At 31.5% G+C, this 27844-nt stretch overlaps 2 protein-coding genes across 7 annotated transcripts; one reads left to right on the top strand and one right to left on the bottom strand.

Moving 5' to 3' along the window:
* Positions 1–548: 548 nt before the first annotated feature.
* MEF9 (mitochondrial editing factor 9) lies at positions 549–9801 on the top strand. 4 transcript variants are annotated; one of them, XM_089719916.1, is made up of 6 exons: positions 549–716; positions 2978–3074; positions 4443–6439; positions 7043–7356; positions 7452–7574; positions 9662–9801. In XM_089719916.1, exons 2-3 carry the CDS (start codon positions 3025–3027, stop codon positions 6418–6420), a joined length of 2028 nt encoding a protein of 675 aa, XP_089576042.1. In that variant the 5' UTR covers positions 549–716; positions 2978–3024; the 3' UTR covers positions 6421–6439; positions 7043–7356; positions 7452–7574; positions 9662–9801. The 4 variants fall into 4 exon arrangements, with proteins under 4 accessions (XP_089576042.1, XP_020538016.1, XP_012081794.1 ...); XM_020682357.2 differs by lacking the exon at positions 9662–9801 and adding an exon at positions 1900–1964 and having other exon boundaries at positions 7452–7815; XM_012226404.4 differs by lacking the exon at positions 9662–9801 and having other exon boundaries at positions 7452–7815.
* On the bottom strand, positions 7931–16355 carry LOC105641800 (uncharacterized). 3 transcript variants are annotated; one of them, XR_016320321.1, is made up of 14 exons: positions 16072–16352; positions 12660–12797; positions 12372–12453; positions 12177–12253; positions 11701–11801; positions 11191–11320; positions 10592–10708; positions 10426–10508; positions 10007–10073; positions 9705–9783; positions 9372–9463; positions 8909–9052; positions 8704–8801; positions 7931–8202 (listed from the first exon to the last, which is right to left on the bottom strand). XR_016320321.1 is itself a non-coding variant. In XM_089719923.1 (14 exons), exons 1-13 carry the CDS (start codon positions 16180–16182, stop codon positions 8766–8768), a joined length of 1257 nt encoding a protein of 418 aa, XP_089576049.1. In that variant the 5' UTR covers positions 16183–16355; the 3' UTR covers positions 7931–8202; positions 8737–8765. The 3 variants fall into 3 exon arrangements, 1 of the variants encoding a protein (XP_089576049.1); XR_005177694.2 differs by lacking the exon at positions 16072–16352 and adding an exon at positions 13070–13423; XM_089719923.1 differs by having other exon boundaries at positions 8737–8801; positions 16072–16355.
* Positions 16356–27844: the final 11489 nt, after the last annotated feature.

The following is a 27844-nucleotide window of genomic DNA, read 5'->3' on the forward strand; positions in this document are numbered from 1 at the left end:
TTGGGCCCACTTGATGAATAAATATAAGGATGATGAGTGTGTATCTGTTGTGTTTGGGCTTTGTGTATATTTGAGGCCCATTTGATAACTTGGATCACTAATAATTTTGATTGGAATAGATGCTTGTCATTTTATGGTCGAATGTTTTTTTTTTCTGTTCAATTGCTGGTTGTGTAAAATACAGAAACATAGATTTAAGCCCATCAAGAACTTATCTACTATTATCTGCGAAAATATATTGTTTAAATTTATGAAATTCATTCTAAAATTTCACTTTTTTATGAAATTTAATTTAATTATATTATAGAATTAAATTCACAAAATTTAAATTTTTAGTTTTTGCATATCAGATATAAAAATTAAATTTATAACTGAATTACATAAAATTTTAATTATCTCTCTGTATTAGGCCAGAAAAAGAAAGGAAGAAAATAACTAACACTTCACTACCAGAACGACGAAGTTTTGACACAGAAAATGCCTTAACCAAACCACGTCGTTTTGAATTAACTTTTTAAATCAAAGTTCAATTCGTTCTTCGCGAGGCAGTAGTTTTGCCTCGATCTGATTTTTTCTCTTGTTGCCTTAGTCTCTCATCTTCGATTTGCCTGTTGCCTTTTATCCGACGAGTGACGAGCGCGCCTCAAGAGCGGCGATCTCCGCCGACAAGCTCTGTGTCTCGTTCAAGACTAGCTCTGTGGCTCGCAAATCGCAAGGTATTTTTGTTACTGTTAAAGTTAAAGCTCTGTCAATAATTTCGTTTTTTGTTTTCTTCACTTTACTGTAAATTGAGTATGTGGTTTGATTTTGTGAATGTAAATAGCCGTTGATATGATAGACTAAGTTAATTGGTTTCTTATGCTCTTTTTTTCTTTTTTCTTTTTTTTTTTTTTTTTTTTTTAAACTGTTACTGCTGCTTTGGGCCTTATTTTATTCTTTGGTTTGGTTTTGCCGCTTTAGTTCTTTTTGGTTTTTGGTTTCCTTTTGTTCTTTTTGCTGGTTTTGTCTTGTCCTGTTTCTGCAGTTTTTATTTCTTTTCTTTTGTTTCTTTTTATCTTTGTTGCTGATTGTAAATCTTGTTTAGAAAAATCAGTTCCTTAAAATGCCGGTCAAAACAAGTTTAATGACAATAGAATCATCCCAGTGTACAGAATTCTTTGTACTTAAGTGTTGGATGGTATCTGTAATTGCAAAGACACCAAGAAAATTATACATAAATGAGTGAAATTGAAGCAAGTTGATTAAAATCCTTAACTTCTAAAGATCTAAATGATTCTGTTAAGCATTTAATTCTAAATGCATTTCAAAAATTTCATTGAAAAACCTAAACGATTGATCAATAAATATGTATCTTCTGATCAAAATCATCCTCAGTAGGTTGTAGGGTAAGGCTTTTCCGTAAAAATGCTACTATTTAATATTTAAAGTAAAATCAGCATGTGTTATTTTCTTTAGTTGAACTGACAAAAGATGCATAAACTTTATACAGTAGGCATGCAGAACAATTTTCATAAGTTTCACAAAATTAGAAACTGATTTGTAAGACTGCCAAAGTTCAGATGGGAATGAAATCTAATCCTGGAACAACAATCTAACATTGATTCTTCATATTCTCCCTCTCTCCTTTGTAGAAATTTTCCATTAGCTCATACACAAGGAAATAAAGATTACTAATTAATTCAAATTGCCTATATTTCATTTGGTTTATTTAGGTAATCAGTGAGACCTTCACTAATATGAACTGCTACAAATAAGCATTGGAAAACACAACTAATAACAACCATATATCAACACTGTATTATACATTCTCTATACATTGCATTATTGCATTATGCATTCTTCTTTTTCAGCAGTTAAATAATTTTTACTTTCATCAAATAAGCTGTCTCTTTTGTCCAGGGATTCAAGAAACTATATTGACCAAATACTTACAGGCCACATATTCGTAGACCTGGAGTTTAAATGTATTCATTCTTGCTCTCCATTATATAATTAAGTTAGTAGATTCTTGAAGTTTCTTTGAATTGTAAAAACTATGTAATTACATACAATTTCTGACAATTGGAGTGGTAAAAATAACAGCATGCTATTTTCTTTATTTTATAAGGGTTCGATAATAATCAAGTGTTTATACAGTTTAGTGTATTGTGTGTTGTATGCATTTTGTTCATTTTGTGTTAAACGGTTGTTTCTATGAATCCGGATTGCAAATGGGTAATGCTAATTCAATTTGGGACGAATATGGGTAATGCAGGGGTAATTTTTTAAATGGATTCAGGTACCTTATATTTAAGTGAGTTTGGATTGGGATACGACACTTTTTGTGTACCTGACCCGTTGCCATCCACAATATGCTGATAAATGACTAATTATTTATTTAAAGTTGGACCTTGCATGCGGGCGAGCTCCGCACAAGTCCAACTATTATTAAATTTTTTTATGACCTTTTACTCTTAAACATTGAAATTCATTCAAAAAAAGAGTGAAAAAAAGGCCACATTCCTCCTAACCTGTTTATGTCACTAAGCAAAAAACCAACCCAAGTCCTCTTCTCAAAGTTCTAAATATTTTCTTCTCAATTCAACACTTCCTTGTGATTTCCCAAACCAAATCCCAAGTTTTGTTCCATTTCATCAAATTTTGATGAAATAAAAATGAAACTACCCTCTCTGTTAACCGTTTGATTCCAGACTCCATGAATATCCAGAATTAGCAAGAGATTGGGAAGATTTTGAATGAAAGAGCTGAAATTTTGAAGAGTTAGAAGGGAAGAAGGCAACAATTATTTTTGATTTTGTGAATTCAGGTTCATTATTGGACACATTTCACTTTAACTTTTTGTTTACTCATCTTTTCTTAGATAAATTGATTGTCGTTTGCCTCAAATTTCTATTTTCATGTTTGATATAGAATCTGAGACAGAAATCTAGAGAATCTCTTTTACTTGACAGCCTTTATGCCGGTATTTTTTGTGCAGTAATCAAAATGGGAGGAAGCAAAAGCGGTCTTTGACCACCATTCAATATGTTGGCAGGTGCAGTCCTGCAGCGACTTAGTTCACTGTCAACATCTATGTGAGCAATCCTTCTTTTTCATTTTTTAGCTCTTCTTTAATTTGTTTTACTTTGCGAATTGCATATTAAGAATTCTGTAATTATATTTTCTAATTTTTTGGTGGCTGAGAAAATATGGCTAGAGATCACTTTAGTTGTTTGGGAACATGCAAGAAAAGAAAGAAAATCCATATTTGGTATTGCCTTCTTTGCGTGACTGTAATTTTATCATTTTCCTCACGGTAAGCATTTTATAAGAGAGGATATATGTTCTGCTTTTTTTTTTCAACTTGATTTTTGAGTAAATTATACCAAATCAAATTATCTACCAGTAAGATACTGGCTAGTTCAGTTAATAAACAAACCATAGGAATGGAAAAATGTTTTGGTTGCAAAGGAACTGAGATTAGGGAAATTTTGGTATAGTCATGTGAAATTTTTAAAAGCAGCTAAAATATATAGTTCATGTGAAATGTTTTTTAATTTTATAAACAGGTACCAGAGTTAACTGGAAAATAACATTTTCAGGGATTTAGAAGAATAAATTTAATGGGGAAAAATAATGTTCATTTTTTATTATTTTATTAAAGAAGACAATTAAATTTTTTAGTTTGATATGTATTCTTGAGAATTTCATTTTATTTATTTATTTATTTATTTCTGCATTTAAATTTTGTTGTCCTGATTTTCGAATTTTCATTATTAATTAATAGGATGAAACAAGTATTAGGTTTAGCTATTATATGTTTGTCAAAGTTAATATTTCTCTCTTGAAAAAATTGTATATGGAAAAACAACCACCACCACCAAGCCTTAGGTCCAAACTAGTGGGGGTCGGCTATATGAAAAAATTGTGTATGGAATTGATATAAAAATAGATGAATAGATTTGAAGTTAATAAGAATAGTTTTAAGAGTATAAAATGATAAATTTAGAATATTACATATAAGGATAGTATCGTCTTACATATAAGATAGTATTGTCAAATCAAAAGTCAATAACATATCTAGCTGTGGCATTAGTAATTTCTGGTTTGGTAATTATATTGTCCTTTATTTATAGCCAATTATTAGTTTTATAAAAAAAAAAATATTTTTTTAGTAGATTATAATTGTTTTAAAAATTTTTATAGGTTGAACAGGTGAAGAAAACTCTTAGTTAGCTTGACAAATATGGCAGGTTCCATTAGATGACCGTTTTTTGAAACCGCCTAATTCTTTTTGTTGGTTTCAGAAGTTAAGAGTGTGACAAGCGTGTGATGTGACCTGAGCAAAACTAAATATATTAAGAAAATGAATAACTTTCTGATAAAAAGTTTGATTGTTTAATTCATCAGTTGCTGAATGAATCTTAGAGGTTCAGTAAACTTGTTCTGTAAATTATGCTCAGGTTGAGAATTGCCCTTGGCGCATCATGCAAATGGAAGCTTCAGACTAGACGGAAGCCATACATCAGCATAGAAGCTAGCTGTTTTGCATCGGCTCCAAAATCAAAGAGTTCATTTAATGATTGCGACAGAGACTTGTTTTCCCTGAATAAAAAAATCACGCGTTTCAACCAGACAGGTCAGATTAATGATGCAAGGGCATTGTTTGATAAAATGGAGCAAAGAAACACCATCTCATGGAACTCAATGATCAGTGGGTATGCGAGACAGGGTGAGATGACTAAAGCAAGAAAGCTTTTTGATGAAATGCCAAAGAGGGATGTTGTGTCGTGGAATTTGATGATTTCGGGGTATGTGTCATGTCGTGGGAAGAGGTTTATAGAGGAGGGAAGGTGCTTGTTTGATAAAATGCCAAAGAGGGACTGCGTTTCTTGGAACACAATGATTAGTGGGTATGCAAGGAATGGGAGAATAGAGGAGGCTCTGCAGCTTTTTAATACAATGCCTAAGCCAAATGCTGTTTCTTGGAATGCTATAGTTTCTGGTTTTTTGCAAAATGGTGATGTGGCGCGTGCAATTGAGTTTTTTGAGAGAATGCCAGAGAGGGATTCAACATCGTTGAGTGCACTTGTATCGGGTCTTATTCATAATGAGAAGCTTGAGGAAGCTGCAAAAATTTTGCTTGACTATGGAAATAATAATAGTGGGAAAGAGGAGTTGGTGCATGCTTATAATACTTTGATTGCGGGATATGGTCAAAGAGGAAGGGTGGATGAAGCTCGGAAACTTTTTGATAAGATGCCAAGTAATAATGACAAACAAAAAGGAAGTAAAGGGAGGTTTGAGAGAAATGTGGTGTCATGGAATACCATGATAATGTGCTATGTGAAGGCTGGAGATATTGTTTCTGCTAGGGAACTCTTTGACCAAATGATTGTACTAGACACTTTTTCATGGAATACCATCATTAGTGGATATGTTCATGTCTCAGATATGGAGGAGGCGTCAAACCTCTTTTGCAAAATGCCAAATCCTGATTCCTTTTCATGGAATTCAATGATATCAGGACATGCCCTGGTAGGTAATTTGGAACTTGCTCATGAGTTTTTTGAGAGGATGCCCCAGAAGAATTTGGTGTCGTGGAATTCCATGATTGCGGGGCATGAGAAGAAGGAGGATTATAAAGGAGCAATTAAGGTCTTCTTTCGGATGCAAGTTGAAGGAGAGAAACCTGACCGACACACATTATCTTCGCTTCTCAGTGCATCTTCTGGAATTGTGGATCTGCACTTGGGTATGCAGATTCATCAGCTGGTCAGAAAGACAGTTATCCCAGATGTGCCATTGAATAATGCCCTCATCACGATGTACTCAAGATGTGGGGCAATAATTGAGGCATGGACCATTTTTGATGAAATGAAACCGCATAAAGAAGTAATTTCTTGGAATGCAATGATTGGAGGATATGCATCCCATGGTTATGCTGCAGAGGCCTTGGAACTTTTCAAATTAATGAGAATTTCCAAAGTGCAGCCTACTTATATAACATTTATTTCTGCTCTGAATGCCTGTGCTTATGCTGGACTGGTTGAAGAAGGTCGAGGGATATTTAAATCCATGGTTAGTGAATATGGCATCGAGCCAAGGATTGAACACTTCTCTTCCCTAGTTGACATTGTGGGTCGGCATGGACAGCTTGAAGAGGCCTTGGATTTGATCAATGGCATGCCATTTAAGCCAGATAAGGCTGTTTGGGGTGCATTATTGGGTGCTTCTAGGGTCCATAACAATGCAGAGATTGCCCGTATTGCTGCTGAAGCATTAATGAAACTCGAACCAGATAGCTCAGTTCCATATGTCTTGTTATACAACATGTATGCCGATATGGGACAATGGGAAAATGCATCAGAAATAAGAGTAATAATGGAAAGGAATAATATCAAGAAAGAAGCAGCAGTTAGCTGGGTAGATTCCTCCTAGTGTTGATGATTATGCGGCGGTATGTAGGTCTTGTCTCTGTCCTTATCAATCTTTAGCTCAAACTCCCCAAAACACGATCTCAACATCAAGTGCTGCATGTGAACTCCTTGATTTTGCCCTTATTTTATCATTTAATTTAATTTTCAATTTAAATGGAGGAATATTTATTGGTTATCAATATTGAAATAGTAAAGATTGCATGAATGATATTGCATAATCATTTTCGTAATTGGGTTTCTCATCAATTATGTTAGTTCTTTGGTAGGATTGGTTAAATACCTGAATTAGTATGCTTGGGACGATAATGGCTATGCTGATCAATACATCAATTAAGTTGCATGAACTTTATCAACAAGCTTTACAAAGTGGTGGATTAGTTCGAAATGACACAGTTAACTAGAGACAATGGATTGGAGAATCACATAGAGTGCCAGGAAATTACAACTCACTAAACTTTCTTCATATCTAATATGTTGTTAGATATGAAGAAAGTTTAGTCTGAGTTCACAAAATCATTTCGTTGGAGACTTGGGATTTGAGTTTTCTTCATATCTATTGTTCACTTGTTTTTTAAGCATATTTTCTAATGTTTGCATTTTGATTTCTTTGTCCTTCATATTAGGTTGAAGCGTTCACACAGAAACTTACTATGATCTATCCCAAGCCGCACAGAGAAGTTTGTTGTGATTGTAGCATATGGTGCATTTTACAAGCCAATCGTGAGCAACTAGCACAGATGAGCTGCTTTGCTAGGCAGATGTGGAGTGACCTCCCTGGGAAGTGAGAATATAATGCATCTGCATCTTTTTATATCTCAAGTTGAATTTGTAGCTGGAAACTGCAAGATTGCTATTGATGTTACTTGTAGTCAAGTCTCTGCCCAGTGTTGGATAAGGCCTCTCATTATTTGATCAACAGAGAAATTCTTGCACGAAGGTAACTTAAAATTTGAGTTGGTATCTTTTCTATCGTTAAGAGTTATTTGAAAAGGAGAGTTTCAGTTCTAAACAAACATAAATCTTTATTGATAGGAAGCAGTTCCTATCAACTGAAGTAGCAGCTCGTTGATTGATGAATTGCGAACATTTGAAACCACACAGGATTTCAAGTTGGTTTTGACATCTTTGGTACCTTGCATTGCTTGTGCTTCCGAGGTATGTCCTATTTGAGGATTAGAGAAACAAATTATTATTAAACATTAATGATCCTGGTATGTTATGTAAATTACATCACCTTGTTTTTAAAATATGTTAAGGATTACACTTAAAAATAGATATAATTACAATCCAAATTCATATTTATTTAAATATGTTCACAATTTTAACAACCCTGAGTATTGGGTGAATGTGTAAATCATACTATTGCTTTACGATGAGATTCTCGAATATTAGAGCTTTTCTAGTGTTTTTTTTTTTTTTTTTTTTTTTTTTTTTTTTTTTTTTAAATTTTTTTTTTATTGGCATGATTCAATATCTGCCTCAGACCAAGTCATAAATTGGAAAGTGTAATATAATTTGCATAAAATTGTTTCATTGCTTCCCTTGATTGATTTAAAATTGAATAAGACTACAATATTGTCTAGAGCATGTTATAACTCTTGTCAAGAACAAGGCACAAGCCTTGACAGCTGAGAGCCGCATTTCATGCAAAAACACTGGACAATTGCGGAATTTGGATTGCTTCGCGACCTTGTGTTCGCTGAACCTCTTAGTGGCCTCAGGAGAGTGTTAATTTGAACATTAACTCAAGCTTGAATTTGTCCTGCCACTTGAATCTGTAAACCTGAATATTACCATTATCCCGTAAGTAGAGGTAAGTAGAGGGGTAAATATTACCATTATCCCGTAAGTTATTCTATTTTTGGAAGAAATTATTTAGTTTCTATAGTATGAAAACATCAACTATTTAATCATTTTATTAGAAGTTAAGTGATTTTACTCATTATATATGGCATTTTAGGCCTAGCAAGATATTGTCCGCTTTGGATCCAGTCTGCACAGTTTTGTTCTCGAGGGTAATGGATGATCCATCACCCTCAAAAGACCTCTTTGCTGGTCTAAGGGCTTACCCATTTTTATAAATATCACTTTCCCTCGTACTCAGTCAATGGCTCTTGCTAGTCTAAAGCTTATACATTTTTATATATATCACTTTCATTTTGTATATAGAGGGGGAAAAGTAAAAAGATTCACTAGGTACTAATAATATGTCCTTGATTTCCCAAAACACTATTATAAAATGTGGTCTGAAAAGAGAGATTGGCTAGAGAATTCAGTGTTTTACCCTATCTTAAAAGCAAGATTCAAAATCTCTAACCATGTAATTCGACCCAATGACCATATGTATCATCTGTGCACGAAGGATGCGACAATCTGGTGAATCTGTTAAAAAAGTGAGGCAACAAGAAAAAAAATGTGGTGTTAGCTGTCTTTGGATTTACATATTAGTAGCAAGTGAATAAAAAGCAGTAGATCTTCTAAACACTCACTATGTTGTTTTCAGGCTTAGACCAGTAGAATCCTTGAATTGCAATAATAATTAAGTTAGATGTTAGAAGGACAAAGATACTCAAGGAATGCCTTCCCATCCACTCCAACGGTAATGACACCCATCTGTAACCATATACATCTACCTACAGCAGGCAGTATATAAACAGTAAGAAAAAGAGATAAAAATGTCAAATAGTAGGAACGAGGAGTATATTTGGTTTGAGGGATTTTAAGTTGTGATGATTCAGAGTTAAGAAAGATGAAAATAATCTTTTGCTTCAATTTTCAGTAAGTATAGAGTAGGGTTTTCATGGTCTCGTGGTTTATGCTTCAGTTGGCTTCTTTGCAAGAGCAACCAAATTAGATTTTTAAGTCAAATCTGACAAGTATATATTTCTTGGAAAATCTAAGAAGCTGCTAAAGATTATGCTTTGCTTCCAATAGTAGGTAGAATTGACTCACCACCAAGTACAAAACTGAGAATGTGATTCCTGCCAAAGCAGAAGTAATAAGCATATAACTAATTGTATAGAGAGATTTATTCACGGGGATGCCTGCAAAACAAAAGGGGAAGATCAAAGATTTGCTTTCAATATGTATTTACTAAGAACCTAAAATTGATTGCTAAAATGAACAAATTGGGGGAGATCAATTTGTTCTTATTAGTAGAGCACCTTGCTTTACTTTTGAGGATGGAATGTTTTCTATAGCAACAAGTGTTATCTATCTTCATAACAAAAATGTGTCGATAGGTACTTATTGAAGGCAAAAGTTATGCGCTGTTGACGAGCATACCTACGAAGGCGAGGGATGATCCAAGTAGAAGAAGTGAAAATGAGAAGAAAGACCAACATTCCACCCGCCCTTTGTGGTCCTGAAAAGCATGTGTAACAAGTAACGTCAATAAGCTTGACAAGCAATTACCAAAATGGTGATTGTTCTATAGTACGTGAAATAGCAGTAGCATGTAGCTCAAAGCAGAATGCTTTTGCACATCATTATAAATCTCCTATACGACAGTGACCATAAATAACTACAGGTGAAAAAGATAAGAAAAGAAAATTCACGGGGAGAGTAAAGAATGCATATGATATCACCTTTACGTGAGCAAGGACATGGCCGAATTGAAGTCCAATAATGCAGGTAACTGCAGCCGTCAAGGAACTGTAGGCACAATAAATTTTAGCGCGTTACCTAATTGTCAAAAATAAGACTGAATAGTATGCGACTCATATTGATGTGTAATTATGTTTAGTAGAAAATTATCATCTTTTGACATCCTCCTACTTTCTAGACTTCGATTTTGATAATCTGTCTATGTACGTTTGATTCATATTATATATTATTCGATAATATCTCAACTTTGACTCTCCTAAATCTTCCACTTGGCTTGTTGAACTTCAAAAAACGTTTGCCAACTACCATTCAACAGAAAAAAAACAGGTCACTTGCCTCTTCATGATTCTATTGATCAACTTAATTGAATAAGTAGCTTATTGATATGCATTTCAACTACCTTATTAGACCTTCAGGATCATAAGGAGCATGACACCATGAAGGTGAATTCTCTGAAACTTGGCCATTTGTCATATTGCATTCCTATAAGTTGAGATTTTTGTTAGGGATCAATACATTGCATATGGATGGATAAAGACCACCATAAAAAGATCAATATAGAATACCTTCAGATTTCTATAGACGGGTTTTGTATAGAGATGATCAATACCAAGAACATAGCGATCGATCATTCCAGCTGAATTACAAGCAGGTCCAAGATCGCCTCTTACAGAGCAGCTCACCTGTGAAAAATATGAAGAATGTATTCAAATTCATGACTTCAAACGTCAAGCAATAAAAATTTTAACTTCATTTTGAAAGGATAATACTAGCAGAAAATGCATGCGCAATGACTGTATTGACTTACGTATGTAAAATGTACTTCAAAAACACATCTCTCCTCTAATGATGTTTTAGTCGAGTATTTGGACGATGAAATAATATGGTGTTGGCAAATTAACTTGCTCTTCATAGAAAGGTGACGAATTCTAGTAGAAATCTACATTAGAAGTTCTAGTTCCAGAGATAAATGCTTCAAGGCGCTCATAACATGGTCAAAATTGTAGCAAACAAAATTTAGATAATGACAAGCATTCTCTAGTGGTTCTGTTCTCCATGAATTTAATTTCTATATGCACCCTCACATACATGCACACAATCACAGGCATAAAAAAAAAAAAAATAATAATAATAGCAAAAGAAAAAGGTTTCAGTAAACTCTCACCAAGTAAACATAACTGCCATTGTTTGGAAGAACAGAAGAAGTTGAATTGGAGATTTCAAATTGCCAATCTGGAACGTAGAGACCGTGTAATAATCCCGTATAAATTGCACACAATGAAAATGCCAAAACCCTGAAAATTTTGCTTCATCAATAAATTGAGAAAAGAAAGCCAAAAAATTAAAAAAAAAAAAAAATTGCAATTCAATCCATTAAGCTCATACTCACCATCTGATTAGTATTTTAAGATATCAATTGAATGTTGATCTATGTATTACATGTTCAAGGATCTGAGTTAATGGTGTGTTAATCAGGCAAATATTTATTAAAAATCCTGCTTATTAGGCCCAAGTGAGAGAGGGAAAATAAATGAGTATTGTTACTTAAGCCATTTCGTGAAATAGAATCAAGAATTGAAGTCACATTACAATTGTTAAACATAACACTTTTACGATGTCAATTATGCTTGAAGTTTAATAATATAAAGGCCAATGCAAGATATCAAAACCTTACCAATGCCAATAATAAGGCTTGAAGAAACCTATTTCTCTTATCGGTCGAGATGAAAGCCAAATCTCACATAAAGCCGCAACAATGTAGCCAATAGATATTCTCTGGCTTGAATGACAACAAAAACAAGTTTAACAATGTATAGGACTAACGTAAATGAACAATGACACTGGACTACGGTTTATGTAATTAAGAAGGAAACTTTTAATCCTACTTTAATGACAATCACTTAATCTGTACTCGTGAAAATTTAGACATGTGGTGTAAGGGCCGTTCAACGATAACTTTTTATGTAGCTTTTAGCGTTTTAATAAATATTGAAATACTATTCGATGACCTTAGAGTTTGAGTGAATGTATTATGAAACAATATTACTTTAGTATAGCTATTAGGATAGATAAACAGTTAATTTTCCGAACATGGCATAAGGGTATTGAGGAAGGAAATATTAATACATGGAGAAAGAAATTTTTGAGTACCTGCAGAATGCCAAGCCAACGTATTCTTTCGATGTCAACACCATAAGCCAATGAATTTATCCCATGAAAATAACCACCTGAAAAAAAATGAACAATTTAACAAATGTATGCTAATTAAATGTATGTCCCGATAGTATTATAGATATATACTGCTATAAAATCCACAACAATAATTCAATTGTCTGACAGTGTCACCTTGAAGAAAAACACCCAAGAAAAACAATTTTGCTGCCTTAAGTACTGCCTTCCATGTAGCATCTACTCTGTCTGATACTTTCTGATAAAAACAGAACTTTCAGATTAAAAGCCAATATTAACCAAATAAAATTAGCAAGTGAATCAGAAGTGATAATTAACAAAATGCGTTGAATTGTCAAAATCAACAATTTTCTATTCATAAAACAGAATTAGAATATAAAAATCCCTAATTAAAGCAAACATGCATTTCTTTTGAAGTAATAATAATTATAGTAGTATACTTACCTTATAAACAAGTGCAAGAGAAACTCCGGCTATGAAAAGAAAGAAAGGCATCACAAAATCCGCCAAGCGAAGGCCATTCCATGGAGAATGAGCAATGATCGGAAAAATCGATCCCAGATAATCCACAATCATCATTAGCTGTAGCCACCAAATTGATAACAAACATAAACAACTTTTTCGGTTCTGAGACAAACAAGTTACGCTAGAAATTTTGTTAAAACTAACTTTTCTTTCCTAAAATTTAAACCAAACAGTCCTAAAATTTAAACCAAACAGCTCAGGCACTAAAATAATGCTTATAATAATAATAAAAACGTTGAAAATTGAGGAAGAAGAAACCGTAAAACGTAATTCGGACGAGAATCTGAAGAACGAAGACGAGAAAGCGAAAGGTAAGTAGGGAGAGTTACAAAGACGCAGAGGCCGCGAAAGACGTCGAGAGAAGCAACACGCGTGGGCTTGTTATCGGAGAGCGGCGATTGCAGCAGCAGCAAAGGCACTTCTAAGTCAGCCATTTTATAAGGAGAGAGAAAAGAATGAGAAACAAGAAAGAAAGAGAATAAGTATAAGGGAAGATTAATATTGTAGCTTTGATTATTATAAGTTTGGCGTTTTTTCTTTTGCAGAGAAGAAGACGAAGGAAGGAAAGGGCTGGGTGGCGGGTAGCCCTTTTGACTGTGTGTACTGAGCGTGCTGTCCGTTTTAAAGCGGTCAAAAGAGAATTTGTTTTAGTAAGATACGAAGTGTAGTAAGGTTTTGGGTTCAGCAGGAGTAATGTAACTGTTGTTTGCCACTGGGTATAAGAACAATCGTGGAATCTTTTTTAAAGATATCAAGAAATTAACACCAGTTATAGCCAAGTCCCATCCAGCGTTTAGAGCATATGGACCACCACCACACATTATGTGGGTCCACTTGCCAACCTGCTTCCGATAAAATCAAACGGAAATATTATGTGGTTTTGATTGATTGAAGCAATCTAAAAAGTAGAGATGTTAAAATCAGCTATCACACGCATAAATTAGATTTGCCTAACAGAGAAATTAATCACGATAAAGTTGAGCCCAAATAAATTCGTGCATACACTAGTGATTTATATATAATACGATAAATATATATATTAAGTGAATTATACATGTATACATGTCATGTTTTGATCTGTATATAAGTGATTTATATATATTTTAAGTGAATTATACATATCGTGTTATCACCCGTATACGAGTGACTCAAATATATATATATATGAGTCACTCGTATACGAGTGATAACACGATATGTATAATCCATTTAAAATATATATAAATCACTTATATATAGGTCAAAATATGATATATATATATATATATATATATATATATATATATATATATATATATATATATATATTAAGTATATTGTATATGCATACGTGTTATGTTCTAACCCGTATTTGACTCATTTAATTAAGTTTGGTTGAATTTTTGGATTCATATATGATCTATTTAATTAAACAGATTATAAATGTCATATTCGTGTCATTCATTTAATTTGCATTTTGTGTTTATATTTAAAAATTTTGCATAATTATTAAACAGATCGTGTTTATGTTGATTCTAATCATGTCGCATGGTAGATGAGTTTATGTCGAAATCTATCTGCAAACCCATTTTGACACTCCTAAAAACCAACTAAGATGAATACTTTTCTTAGAGAACTGTTATTTAATGATTGAAATTTCTCTTAATTATTAAACTCTTTCTTTGGTTGGTTCCTAAATTAAAAATTCACTAAATCAACCACAACTCAATCCAAAACGCATGCCTTTATTGTTAAATTAATATGATCACATTATTAAATATGAATGATTAGATAGTATTTTAAAGGATATTGTTTTAAAAAAATAAGGGATATTTTTACCTTTTTATTAATACTTACTGATTAATAAAATAATAATTTTTATGAAATGATCAAATAATTTAAGGATGATGATCTGAATGATTATATAATAAAACACCGATGCCATGTCACCATTATATGTTGGAACGACAATTTTTAAAAAATAAGACACTTATCATATATAATAATGCAAACTGAAAATAAAATGAAATAGAGATGGAAATAATGAATTAATTAAATCTTATTTATATATCACTTTTGACAAGTGTCTTATTTTTATTGACTTGTTATTCATAATAATAATATTATTTTATATTTTATTGAATTGTTATTCGATTCATTAATTGAAGTAACTTCCGAGAAACAATTAAGACCGTACGTGTGCATTAAAGTATGGGGGTCTGTTGGTGGGCCTATAAATAAATTATGAAGTACAAAGTGCAGTTTCTCAAATTTAGTCCATTAATGTGTGAGTTGGGCCATTTGAAAACCTGTACTTTTCTTTTTTTTCTTTTTTATAAATGTTCTTCTATAGATTAAATTTTAAATTTACTGAAATCATTTGCTGTATTTAAATATAGATTATCGTTTGAATAATAAAACAAAATATTTATATACATCAGAATATTTTTGAAAAGCAGAAAGTCATTTCAAATTTTTCTCTCTCTTTTTTTTATAAAAAGTTTCAGATTGAGAATATTAAAATTCATAGTATTTATCAAAATTTTATGGAATTTTTTTAAAAGTCTTCAATTTGAAAGGAGATATATAAATATTTTTTTCCATGAGCATTTCTATGCTTTTTTCGGACAGTTTGCAAAAACTGAAGGTTACTTTGACGTCAGAAAGATTGCGTAAAGAGCAAACGAATTATGCTATGCATTGCGCATTATACGAAATGCACGCACGCAACGTATGTTTGCTTTTCTCATCCACTAACAAGTTGATTGGACGAAAGGTAAGCTTCGGTTGGACATTCCTGCACTCAGTCTATTTTGAAAAGTGGTTGGACAGCGCTAATAAATTAATTTAGGATATATTTATTGTTTTAGTTTTTATAATTATTATACAATTGTAAAAAATTATATATTCAAAAATATTATAAAAAAATAATAAAAATCAAATTTTATGATTTTTATACCCAGTAATTCATATTCAGATCAGATTGATGTGGATTATTTTCATATAGGGTGGAGTGGATCTCATCATATAAATATTATTAAATTATTTTAAAAAAATTTATACTCAATGAGATTTTTTTTTTTTTTTTCATATGATGAACTCTGTTCTTTTTTGTATGTTTGTTTAAAATATTTAAATAAAAGAAAAAACAAAAACATAAAATTAACAAAAATATGGAAACAGAGGCCAAAGAGAAATAAAACCTGAAAATGAAGCTTTTTTTTTTTTTTTTTTGGCTTAATTTCCATTGAATTATTTTCATGCGGCGGTTCATTTTCTGGCATTTTCTCAGCAACCAATCAAAAACGTGGCATAAATTAAAAGAAAACAAGAAAAGCTAAAGAAAGCTCACAAGAATGGAGATGCCGCGAAAGACATCAAGAGAAGCGAGACGCGATGTTCTTCGATTGCTCTTTAGCTCTCCTTCATCGATCTTCAATAGCCCATAGCCAGCCATTGCCATTACACCGTAGGAAACGAAATGTCGCGAAATATCCGAGTTTTATAGAGCCGAAATCTCGGCCTTTTGATTTAGCGAAGGGACATCTTTAAACACAGAACACAGAGGACCTTTGTCTTTAAATAGGCGAAGAAGATGGATTAGGACATACGTCTGATTGGCACATGAATACGTGACTGTCTGTTATTGGTCACGGAAAAGATAGTGGTAGTGTGTTTGTGTCTTTTGGAATCATCTATTTGTGTTCCGCCTTAAATTTAGCATTCACTTTCTTTTTTTTTTTTAAAAAAAAAAAAAAAAAACAATATCATTTTATCATGCAGGAGAGAAAGAGAACCACTAAATTTCATTTTGTTATTTCAATTTAAAATTGTACTTTTTACAAAAATTATAAATTTATAAATTTTAAAAATATATGTAAATTTTGTAAAATTTTTAGTTTTATTTTTTTTTTCATTTTAAAATGGCAAAAAAATTGGATTTCCATCAACCCTTAATTAGAATTGGCTTCTTTCAGGAAAAGAGCAACGAATTGGAAAGCCAAATACCTGTATTATTCATATATCTGCTTAAAGTTCATTCAATATAATGTAACAAGAAAAGGCAAGTATTTGAACCAAATAAAGTTATCGTATTATTTTTTTTCCTTACTACATTTGATTTAACAAAACACTAAAAGGTTTGATGCTGATGGTTTGATTGGTAAAATGATTTCTAGTACTAACTACTCTCTCCATTTCAAAATATAAATCATTTTGAGTGATCATTATATCCCAAAATATAAATCGTTTTAAGTATTTTAAAGAATAATAAATGATAATTTTTTAATATCACTCTTATTTACATTAGATAGAATAAAGTTACTCATAGTTTTTTAATTTTCGTGTAAAAATATTAAACGATTTATAATGTGAGACATAAAGATTATTTATTAATTTTTAATTTCTTTTCATGTGAAATTTAATCAATAACAAGGGAAGCCCCGCAAAAGCCTACTCTTTTAAAAAATGTATTGACATACGAGTAATGCAGGCGGTGGACATAAAGGTGAGTATATTGATGGATATGAAAACTTATCTATAAATATTGTTGCAATGGTAATTTATAAATACGGAAAAGAATTACCTACATCGAGTATATAGATTTACTTGTACATCAAATTAATCACATATAGAATTTTAATTCAAAATAAGAGTATTTAACCATTTACGATCATGTACAGGAAAAAAATATATAACGGTAATATTTTTTTAAAATGCTACTTTTTGATTGGTTTGATATATAAGACCATCTATACACCAGACGTATGCAAGTTTTATCTTTATAAACACAGTACTCTATGCTGATAGGGGGGAAAATGATAATCTTGAAACTTATCATTCGCCTATCCTTAATAGTTGCCCTCTTGTTAAGGGAATTGGCTACTCCATAAAATGATAATATTAATGGACCACACAATAAAGAGAAAAATGTTTAAATTTGAAATGTGAAGAAAGATGAAATGTATATTGATAAAATCTCAAAGAAACATTACTACTTTGAGTTTATCTTCAAATATGGACAAACCTATCAAAATACTCTCAATTTTTTAACTTATCGCGAAATCACTCTATTTTTACTTATGTATCCCGAGCACTCTCATTTTAAAACTTAGGTATTATAGCACTTATGTATCCCAAGCACTCCTATTTTAAAACTTAGATATTATAGCATTTAACACTCCAATATGGAGTTAAGACTAGGCTTTAGAATAAGTTTGAGCTAGCAAGATACAGTCCGCTTTGGACCGAACTTACTCAGGCCCGCACGGGTTTGTTCTTGAGCTACAACCAACAATAGCCAAAAAAACCTCTTTACAAGTTGCCAAGATAAAACCAACTCACATCCATCTTAAACATTGCAAGATACTATTTACTCTGGCCGAACCAACTCATGCCTTATGGCTTCTTGCTAGTTTAAAACTTGCCCATTCTTATGGGTTTCATTTACACCTTGTGTTTAGCCGATGTGAGATTCGCATAGGGTGTTACATCAGGAACTTAAACTTCCTGAAAAGTGATGCATTTGATTATGTTTGGTTTCCAAAAATAAAGAACTTCTCGAAAAGTTGAATTGCTCAACTTCTTGTCCGTACAGGAAGTTACTTCCTCTCCTCAACCTAAGGAAGTACACTTCTTGACCTTTAGAATTTAACAATCTCCATTTTGCGCTTTCAATGAATTATTTCAATTATTATATTTAAATTCATGGTAGGAGTATTATTGTCCTTTCATATGTAAAATTTCATTAACACAATTTTATTTCTTGGGAATTCAATATATCAACAAAACATATTCACACTGTACTTTTCAAGAAGTAACTTCTTTGAAACTTTATTTTCTAGGAAGTGAACTCCTCGGAAAGTAGATGAATTTGAACCAAACGAGGCCTTAATCTTTGGTAAGCTTAACCCACAACCATTAAATGCCAGTTTTTGAAGTCCACAATTTATTCAGTCACTTTCTCTCTCTTTAACCTTGGCATCTCTTCCTCTTTCTCCAATCCATCTTTGAATCATGACCTTGCCATAGATCCTAAATGAATTCATATTCATCGAAGCTTCTATGCATCATCAACGGATTTAGTTTCTCTAAGCCCTCTAATTTTATCACAAACTCTTCTATATCTATATCAAGATTGTAATTTTATTTGTTTGTTTCAATATATTTTTTAATTTTATGAGATTTAATAAAAATGAATTTTTATTAATTGAGATCTCCTTGAGAGTATTCTTGGCTTGTCTTGTGTTTTATATCATTTTTCTTTTATTTTAAATATTTGTTTATATTTGTGGTGCTAATATATATAAGTTTCAAAATAGTTATGCCCAACCAATAGCAGAGGGAGTGGAGAGAAGGGGAGGAGGGGGCCATGCCCCTGGATTGTTTTATAAAATAATTTAGTGGTAGAAAGGAAATGTAGTGTAGTTTGGTATAGTGGCTAAAATGTTGTGAGTTTATATTGTCAGCCAATGTTTGAAACTACTTATTGTGATCTTTTTTCTGGTTTTTATTATTTTAGTTTTCCAATTTCTGCTTTTTCCCCTTTTTATACTTTTTGTTTTTCCATTTATATATAATTTTATTAATTTTTTTTCTTTGCTCCCTGTTATTTTATACTTTTCCTTTTCCCTTTTTCATAGTTTTTCTTTTTCTTTTTAAATTTTATTTACATAATTTTTTATTTTAATAGCTTTTCTTGTTGGTTAATTAAAAGACCAATTTATATACCATTAATTTTAAAATTTTCTTTTTAATCCATTTTTATAGTGTTTCTTTTTTTCTTTTTTTTCTACATATTTTTTATTTTAATAGTTTTTCTTTTTCCTTTTTGATAGATTAAACAACTATTCTACACGTGATTAATATTTATAATTTTTCCTTTTCTTCTTCAATAAACTAAATGCTAAATTTGCTCTGCTTCAGATTGACTATTTCGAATAGCCAATATACTTTTGTGCTGGGTAGAGTAATACAGGATAATATTGGTGTGGCCTTTGAAATTCTTCACAGTATGAAACGTGGGGAGGTACGGGTATGGCAACTCTTAAAATAGATATAACTAAAGCCTATGATAGGGTCAATTGGAATTTCCTGCAAGATATGATGGGTAGATTGGGTTTTAGTACCAAATGGATTGATTGGATGACAGCATGTGTGACTAATGTGTGGTACTCTTACTTGTGTAATGGGGAAGTAGTTGGTCCTGTTATTCCAGAGAGGGGTCTTAGACAAGGAGATCCTATTTCACCATACCTTTTTATTATTTGTTCTGAAGGTTTATCCCCGTTGTTTAAGGAGGCTGAGTAGAGAGGATGGATCCATGGGTGTCGAGCTGGAGTTAGATGTCCAAGGGTGGCACATTTATTATTTGTAGATGACTTGTTTTTCTTTTTTAAGGCCTCAGACAGTGAGGGTAGGTGAGTAAAGCAGATTTTAGATGAATATGACAGTGCTTCGGGTCAAGCCGTTAATTTTAGGAAGTCAAGGATCATGTTTAATCCTAATGTTTCATGTATGGTTAAAGTGTCTGTGTCCAATATCCTAGAAGTTCATAATTCTTTAGGAGAGGAGAAATATTTGGGGTTACCTTCTCTAATTAGTAAAAGGAAGAAACATATTTGTAATTTTTCAAAGGACAAGTTATTGAGTAGAATTAACTGTTGGACTAATAAGCTCTTGTCTAAAGTAGGTAGGGAGATTTTACTTAAGTCTGTCACACAAGCTTGTCCATCTTATTGTATGAGTATGTTCTTACTTCCCTTATCGTTGTGTGATGATCTTCAAAAAATTGTGAATTCTTATTGGTGGGGTTCTAAAGGGGGGAATAATAAAGGTATCCATTGGTATTCTTGCGATAGGATGTGTCAAAGCAAGAAGGATGGGGGAATGGGTTTTAGAGATTTGTATAGCTTTAATATTGCTATGCTTGGTAAGTAAGGGTGAAGACTATTATCCGAACCCAATACTCTTCTTTATTGTACGCTCAAAGCTAAATATTTTCCGGATGGTGATTTCTATCTGCATCACTAGGGAATAATCTCAGTTTTACTTGGAGGAGTATCTTGTTTGTCAGGGACATGCTAAAGTTAGGGGTTACGTGGAGAGTGGGGAATGGTGAGAATATTTTGGTCACACAGGATCCTTGACTTCCCAAGAGTGATACTTTTTATGTGGAGGATGTCATTCATTTTTTAGAACTTGATATGAGAGTGTGTGATCTTATAACGAATGATAGGAGAGGTTGGGATTTTGATGAAATTGTGGAGTTATTTAGTGCAAGAGACATTAGGACAATTCTTAATATTCCTTTGGGTGTGAATAATCTAGAAGATAAGTTGATTTGGCACTTTGATAGGAGGGGAGAGTATCGGGTTAGATCGAGTTACTATGTAGCGTTGAAATGGCTAGGGAGAGGGGGGGAACGTTTACAGGGGGATCATTAGGAAAGATATGGCATTTGGAAGTTCCTCCTAAAATGTGGGATTTTATTAGAGGGTGTTAAGAGGAATTATTCCTACACGAGTTAAGCCCTCTAATAAATGCACTTTTTTTTGTTAACAAGTTATTATTTGAACAATCTGCATTTGTTATTATCGTATTATATAAATAAATTAATGTATATTATTAACATTTAAATTGTTTAAATTTGGTTACATTGTTATAAAAATAAGATTCATCTTATCATTTCTTTCATAAACAATCCAAATATGTTTTTAACTATGAAATCAAAAGAATGATTTTTTATGGAGCGAAAGAACCTTTTATTATGAAATTGTTATTCAATAAATTTTGAGTTTGTTTGAAGAGGAAAAAGATGTTATTTATATTGATTAAACTTTTCATTCCTCATAATATTTGTATAATTTTTTAAATAGAGAAGTGTAGTATATAATTTATTAAATGATAAATCATCTATTATACATTATTTGTATTATAATCCTGACTTCGTCATTGCGCGCAGCATATAAAAGTAACATAAAGTGATTATACAGAAAATCGAAAAATTGAGTGTAACGCCCCATTTTTCTTTGTCTGAAATAGTAAGTTTACCAGTGTGTGAATAGTGCCACCAGTCCGGAAATCGATATTATTTTGGTCCGAAAAAAATTACTATGTATGTTTAATATTGTCTTTAATATTTTTGGAGTATGTATACATTATTTTTATGGGTAGAAAGTAAGTAATGAATATTTTTGGAGAAGTTAGATAATTAGTGAATAGTTAATTATAGTGTTATATTAATTAAGGAACTTAGATGCAATATTTTTATGAAGTAAATAGAGATGGTGTTATATTAAGTAAGGGAATAAGAGAACTTATTTTTAAGGATTAAATTTAAGAATTTTGTGGAGAGAAATAATATTTTGAAGGAAATAAATTGGAGAATATTTTTAGCCATTGGATTAGATTACCATTGACTTAATCGTAGCCATCCAATTATGTTGAGAAAAGACTAAAATACCCTTGTGCTCAATGATTTGAGCAACCATTTTCTCTTCATCTTTTTATCTTCAACGTGAATGATTTGAGCAACCATTTCTTTCTTTCTTCTCTTCCTTGGCCGAACCATATGCTCTCCTTCTCTTCCTTATTGTTTTCAATTTCTCACAAAAAAATCACTCTAACTAGACCATATGAACTCCAACCAAGACCTTCCTCTTGAAGATTCAAGGTTATTATTGAATTGGAGCTTAAAGATGTGCAGAATTTTTAAGGGTAATTAAAAGGTGAGCTATCTAAGGTGCCTAAATGCAAGACTCAAGTTTGATTTGGTGACTTTTGGGGTGTTCCAAGCTTGATTTTGAGGTAAGTGTTCATAAACACTCTTACCTTGTTTAAATTTTTAATTTTGTGAAGTTGATACTATTTTGTGAAAATTGGGAATTTTATATGAAATGTTTGATTATTGAATTTTGGTGGTATAAATGTGTTCTTGGGAGATTTCTAAGCATGCCTATATGTTAAATTGATGAGGAAAACATTTTCTTCTTCATCTTCCAAGAGCGGCAGAACCTATTGATGAATAAGGCCTTAAGTTTTCTTGTTATCCTTTGTTGATTTATGCTCTTAAGATGATATTTGATGAGTATTTAGTATGTGGAAGAAATCTTTACCTTGTATATGATTTAAGTAAGCTGAAATTGGGAAAAAGTGTTATTAGGTGGCATTAAAGACTATGTATCGATCCTTTTTATTTTCCAGTTGTATCTGAGTTCTTCATGAAAGTTGTAGGTCTACTTCTTAGCTTTCCAACCCATCCTCTTATGTTCAATTTGGATATATATAGCTCCACTTATGGCTAAAACACCCAAACTGACTCTGTTATGACGGGCCACATGCATCACTGACTTGAGTGCCCATTTTGACCACTATAATGGCAAGAATATGTTTTGAGGTCTTCATGAGAGTTGTTACCCTGTGTCTTGAGACTTCTCTGGTTTTGGATTGGTTTAATTTTAGTGTTTTGATAAGTAGAAATGCAACAAACAGTGGACTTGGTTCTGCTGAATCAGGTCTGGACTGTTGGTCTATGTTGCTAGTCTTTGTTCACCATCTTACACATTGATCTGGGTTGTGATCCCTTTATAAAATTTGTATAAATTTGTCTTAGCTTTCTAATTAATCTAATTTCATTTAATTTAAAGCCCTATAACTCAATTTATGTCTTAAACACTCAACAAAGGTCAAAGTTTATTTAATGCTGAATATTTTCTATGTCTTGAATCATAGGTTTGAGAAACGAAAACGATGGAATTAGGAAGTGGTATAAGAGTTATTTGTTCCTTTATGTTTTAGCTATCCATAAGCTTGGAAATCATCTAAATTGGACTTATAAATTAAAAGATATGTCCAAAATGGTATAAACTGTGCAGGCTGGAAACCAAAAGCTGGGCAGACTGGAAGTTGTTACTTTAGCTCAATATTTGACTACGTTACTAACATAATTAAGAGATATGCTAGAAGACATATTTGTACCCTAATGTGTTAGCTCACCATAGAATTTTGAATTACCTAAATTGGACTTATGAAGACAGAGTTATGCTAGTATTTGTAAAACATGTACAGGCAGCCTTAGCAGATTTCAAGGCTACATTAGACATGATGTTGGGATGCATATGTAGATTCATTCAGCCTAAGATATTTACTGAATTTAACCTTCTGAGTTAACTTATATTAAAATCAAGAATTTCCTTAATTCGATTGGTATAAATTAAGTTACATAAAGATTAGTAAGAGTTGTGTCGCGGGTGCAACAGTCAAATTATTTCCATGCAAGTTCCTTTACAAGTGATTAATTGTTTGCATTATTACTCATTAGATATTACTGATAATTGTCTAGGACATCCTTTTTAAAGCATGAAAGCATGAAACAGGTTAGCAACATACAGAATGAGACAGCATACAGATAAACAGTATGGTTTATACATTTCATGAATAAGTTAATATGTTGATTGTATTAATGACATACAGATAATATGCTCCATTGAGGTTAAGTAGAAACCATGTAGATAAGGCTATATCGCGACATAGAATAGCATATCTGCGCCCCATACAGTTTGTTACTCCGGCTACAGGCCGTTGAGTGGATATGATTATATATGGGCCATAGCAGCCCAGCCATACAGTATTCATCCAGTTTCATACAGTTCTTCTTATCACTTAGGTTTCACTATAACCTTATGGAGCCATACAGTTATGAGATTTTATTATTTATAACTTATACGATGTTGACTAAAAATTACATAAGTCATACAACATAATGAACAGTAAGTAAGATAATGAAAGTATAATGATATGTGTGCTTACATATTTATTTATTTAATTCATACAGCATAGGGCTTACATGTTTATTTCTTTAATTCATACAGCATAAGGAACATAAGGTAAGATCATGAAAATATAATGCTATGTGTGATTAAATGGTTATGTAAAGGATTTCTGGTATAATTAGAACTAAATTATGTATGTTATTAATTATATGATTATTTGATATTTCTTTGCTATAAATGTAAATTTATGTTGAAATTTAATGATTCTATGATTATCAATGATTTTATGAAATTTGTATTTTAAGTAAGTTGCCATCGCAACTTTGGTAAGTATGTGAATTATGAGCACCACTGAGTTTTATACTCAGCGCGTCGATTTTTATCACTCGTAGGTTGAAGATCGAGGTTGCTACTTGAAGATGTGAAGAGTAATATCAAAGCAGAAGTGACTACTTTGGTAGTAGGAGATTGAGATTTATATAATTAAGAATTATAGCATGTATAATTATTACATTTGTAGAGATTATGTTATTGGAAATATAATTGAAGCATGTAATTATTTTGGCGTAAGTATTTGGAGAGAAGAATAATACTTATTAAATGATTGAATATGAAATATTTTAAATAGTTCATTAAGACTTGATATATGTCATGAATGCAATTATTTGATGGATATTCAATACTATTGAGGATTTATACAGTTATGAAAATATAATAGTGTTATTGTGTTATGATGATTATTTGGAGATGTTGGAAGTTTGGAGTTTAATTGGGAGTGATGTTAAACATGACATAATATTTAGCATACAGGATGATATCAGCATGACAGGACATAGGTTCAACCAAATTGTAGCGTCTCGGCTCGGTTCATTAGGGTTAATGGGTGGACCGGGAAGGGATGTTACATTGAGGATATTTTTATAGGTTTAATCCTTAAAAATTACGGTCAAAATGTCACTAGTCTTTCTTTTTACATAAAGGTCTCAACGGCCAAGTTTACACATGAAGGCATAGATTCTTTACTAGCATCTTCCAGTTGCAGGTGGAAAATTTTCAATCAAGAGACATTATGGTTACTTCAAGACATTATGGTTTCTATATTATAGTATATTATAGAAATATAATCATACACACTAAAGCATATTCTAATGGCAAGTGTATATATGATCCGACAATAGATTCAGGTTCGAATCCCGCTTTTCTCAAACAATATAGCACTAATTAAGATTAAGAACTTCTTATAAATAAGAATAATTTAAATTAGAACGATAATATAAATGCAATTACTTGAAACACTCATAATTTGAACTTCTGATATTAATATCAAAAAAGATATTAATAATTGAGATTATTAATGTAAATATAATTTGCTGAACCATAATTCAAGGAGTTATTTAAGTTGATCACTTATTTTTAATTGAGTTAATATTTCTAAATGAGTAGAATTAGATAATTTTGAAAATTAAATTTATGTTAATAAGATTTATCTTTATTATTTAATTTATAAATTTTAATATTTTTCAGTCATTTGTAATTAAAGCTTACAGTAAATTTTTTTTTTTTTTATTCTATAAATCTTTTAATTTTTCCGTTTAATTCAATCTCGTCAGGTATAGAAAATATATATATATATATATATATATATATATATATATATATATATATATATATATATATATATTATGCACAAGTGTCATATTATTTGAGTTCTGTATCAATACAGAAATCTTTTATTCTACATTATAGTAAAAGCATTATATTCATGAACTCAAATTAAAATAAGTAGAATTTTATCAATTTGAATAACCATTTTAGTCACTTGCATTATTTATTTTAGATAATAAAAAAAATCTAGGGCATTACAAGTTAGAATATTGATATTTATATTTTAGCATGTTGATCAAAATGTATTCATTGAATTCACTTAAAAAGATTTATTTTTTCTTTTCATATAATCGTTGGTGTGATTATCATGTTCGAGGGTATATTTTTTTTATTCATTATAAGAATTAATGAACCAAAATAAATAGGTCTCTCTTTGACTCATTAAATTCTCGATTTAAAAAAATCTCTCACATTCTGACAGAAAAGAAGAAAATAAATCAGATTACACTCGAATTCACCAAGTTAGTAACGGTATAAATAATTTTAATTAATGACATCGGAAGGATAGATATATATTACCTAATTAACCCAAATAAAAGTATAAATTATAAATGCTCAAAGGAATGTTGTTTAAACTTTGTTTTTATCATAAATTTTTTGAAGTTGGTGCATATTTGGAAGAAGAGCGTGACGTTTTAGTTGGTAGTAACATAGTTTTAGGTGCTGTGAAACTATCACACCACCGCTAATATAACTATATTTTAGGTTAGTGTCGTCCAGCTCTCATTCACTATCAAGAGCTTTTCACAATTTGTATATGCCTTTGCCCTCGAGAAGCCAAAACTCAAATGGAAGAATTATAACACCATCTTTGCGGTTTATGAAATACAACTGGTCTGTTTCTGTTTTTTTTTTTTAAATATATTAATATATCTCCATATTTTGCTTCCGTTATATTATTAGATTTTCATCATTCATAAAGTATTTCATGGAAAATATGTAGAAATTGAACAAAAGGATGTCACAATCTGACACCTTTATGGACATCGAGATTGCTTACCACCTTAACCAATACTTTGTTGGTCGTTAATGATTGAATTTAAACCATTTAATTCTATTGAAAAATAACATTCAAATCCATGGATTTCAAATTTTATTAATTAAAATAAGTGCTTGTTTTTTCAATTTGATGAAAGAGACTAAAAAATTAGGTTTCTTTGATTTCAATTTAGAAAAATATATTACTGCTATATTTAGAAAAATCAATTCGGGGAGTTCTGATTCTGAAAATACTGAAATCAAGGTGTTCGACCCGGATTTATTAAAAACCTCAGCAATCCAAAAGCACCTGTTTATTGAACTAAAACAACGAATTGAATGAACCAAACACGTCCAAACAAACTACATGAAAAGGAAACATGCATTCTGCGTGCTATTGACGTGACGTTGGCGTATATGTACGTACACAAAAAGAATCAACTACGACCAAAAAGTAAATAAACTACGTCATCAAAACAGGTTCATATTAAGGACTCTCAACTCCAATCCTATTTCTTCTTCTTTCTTATAATAAGTTTAAATTGGGGTTCGGTTGATCTTACAAAATCAAACCTAATATCAACTCAGTTTACCTAATTAACAGATGTTTTCCACGTTGTAGTGAATCAATAGCTCAAAGAGAATACAAATAAAAAGTGTTATTTTAAAAATATAATATAAGTATCATTTTCTTTTTAATTAAATATTTTT

Source organism: Jatropha curcas, chromosome 1, assembly GCF_041381405.1.
Source record: "Jatropha curcas cultivar XTBG-Jc1 chromosome 1, XTBG_Jcur_1.0, whole genome shotgun sequence".
Lineage (NCBI taxonomy): Eukaryota > Viridiplantae > Streptophyta > Magnoliopsida > Malpighiales > Euphorbiaceae > Jatropha > Jatropha curcas.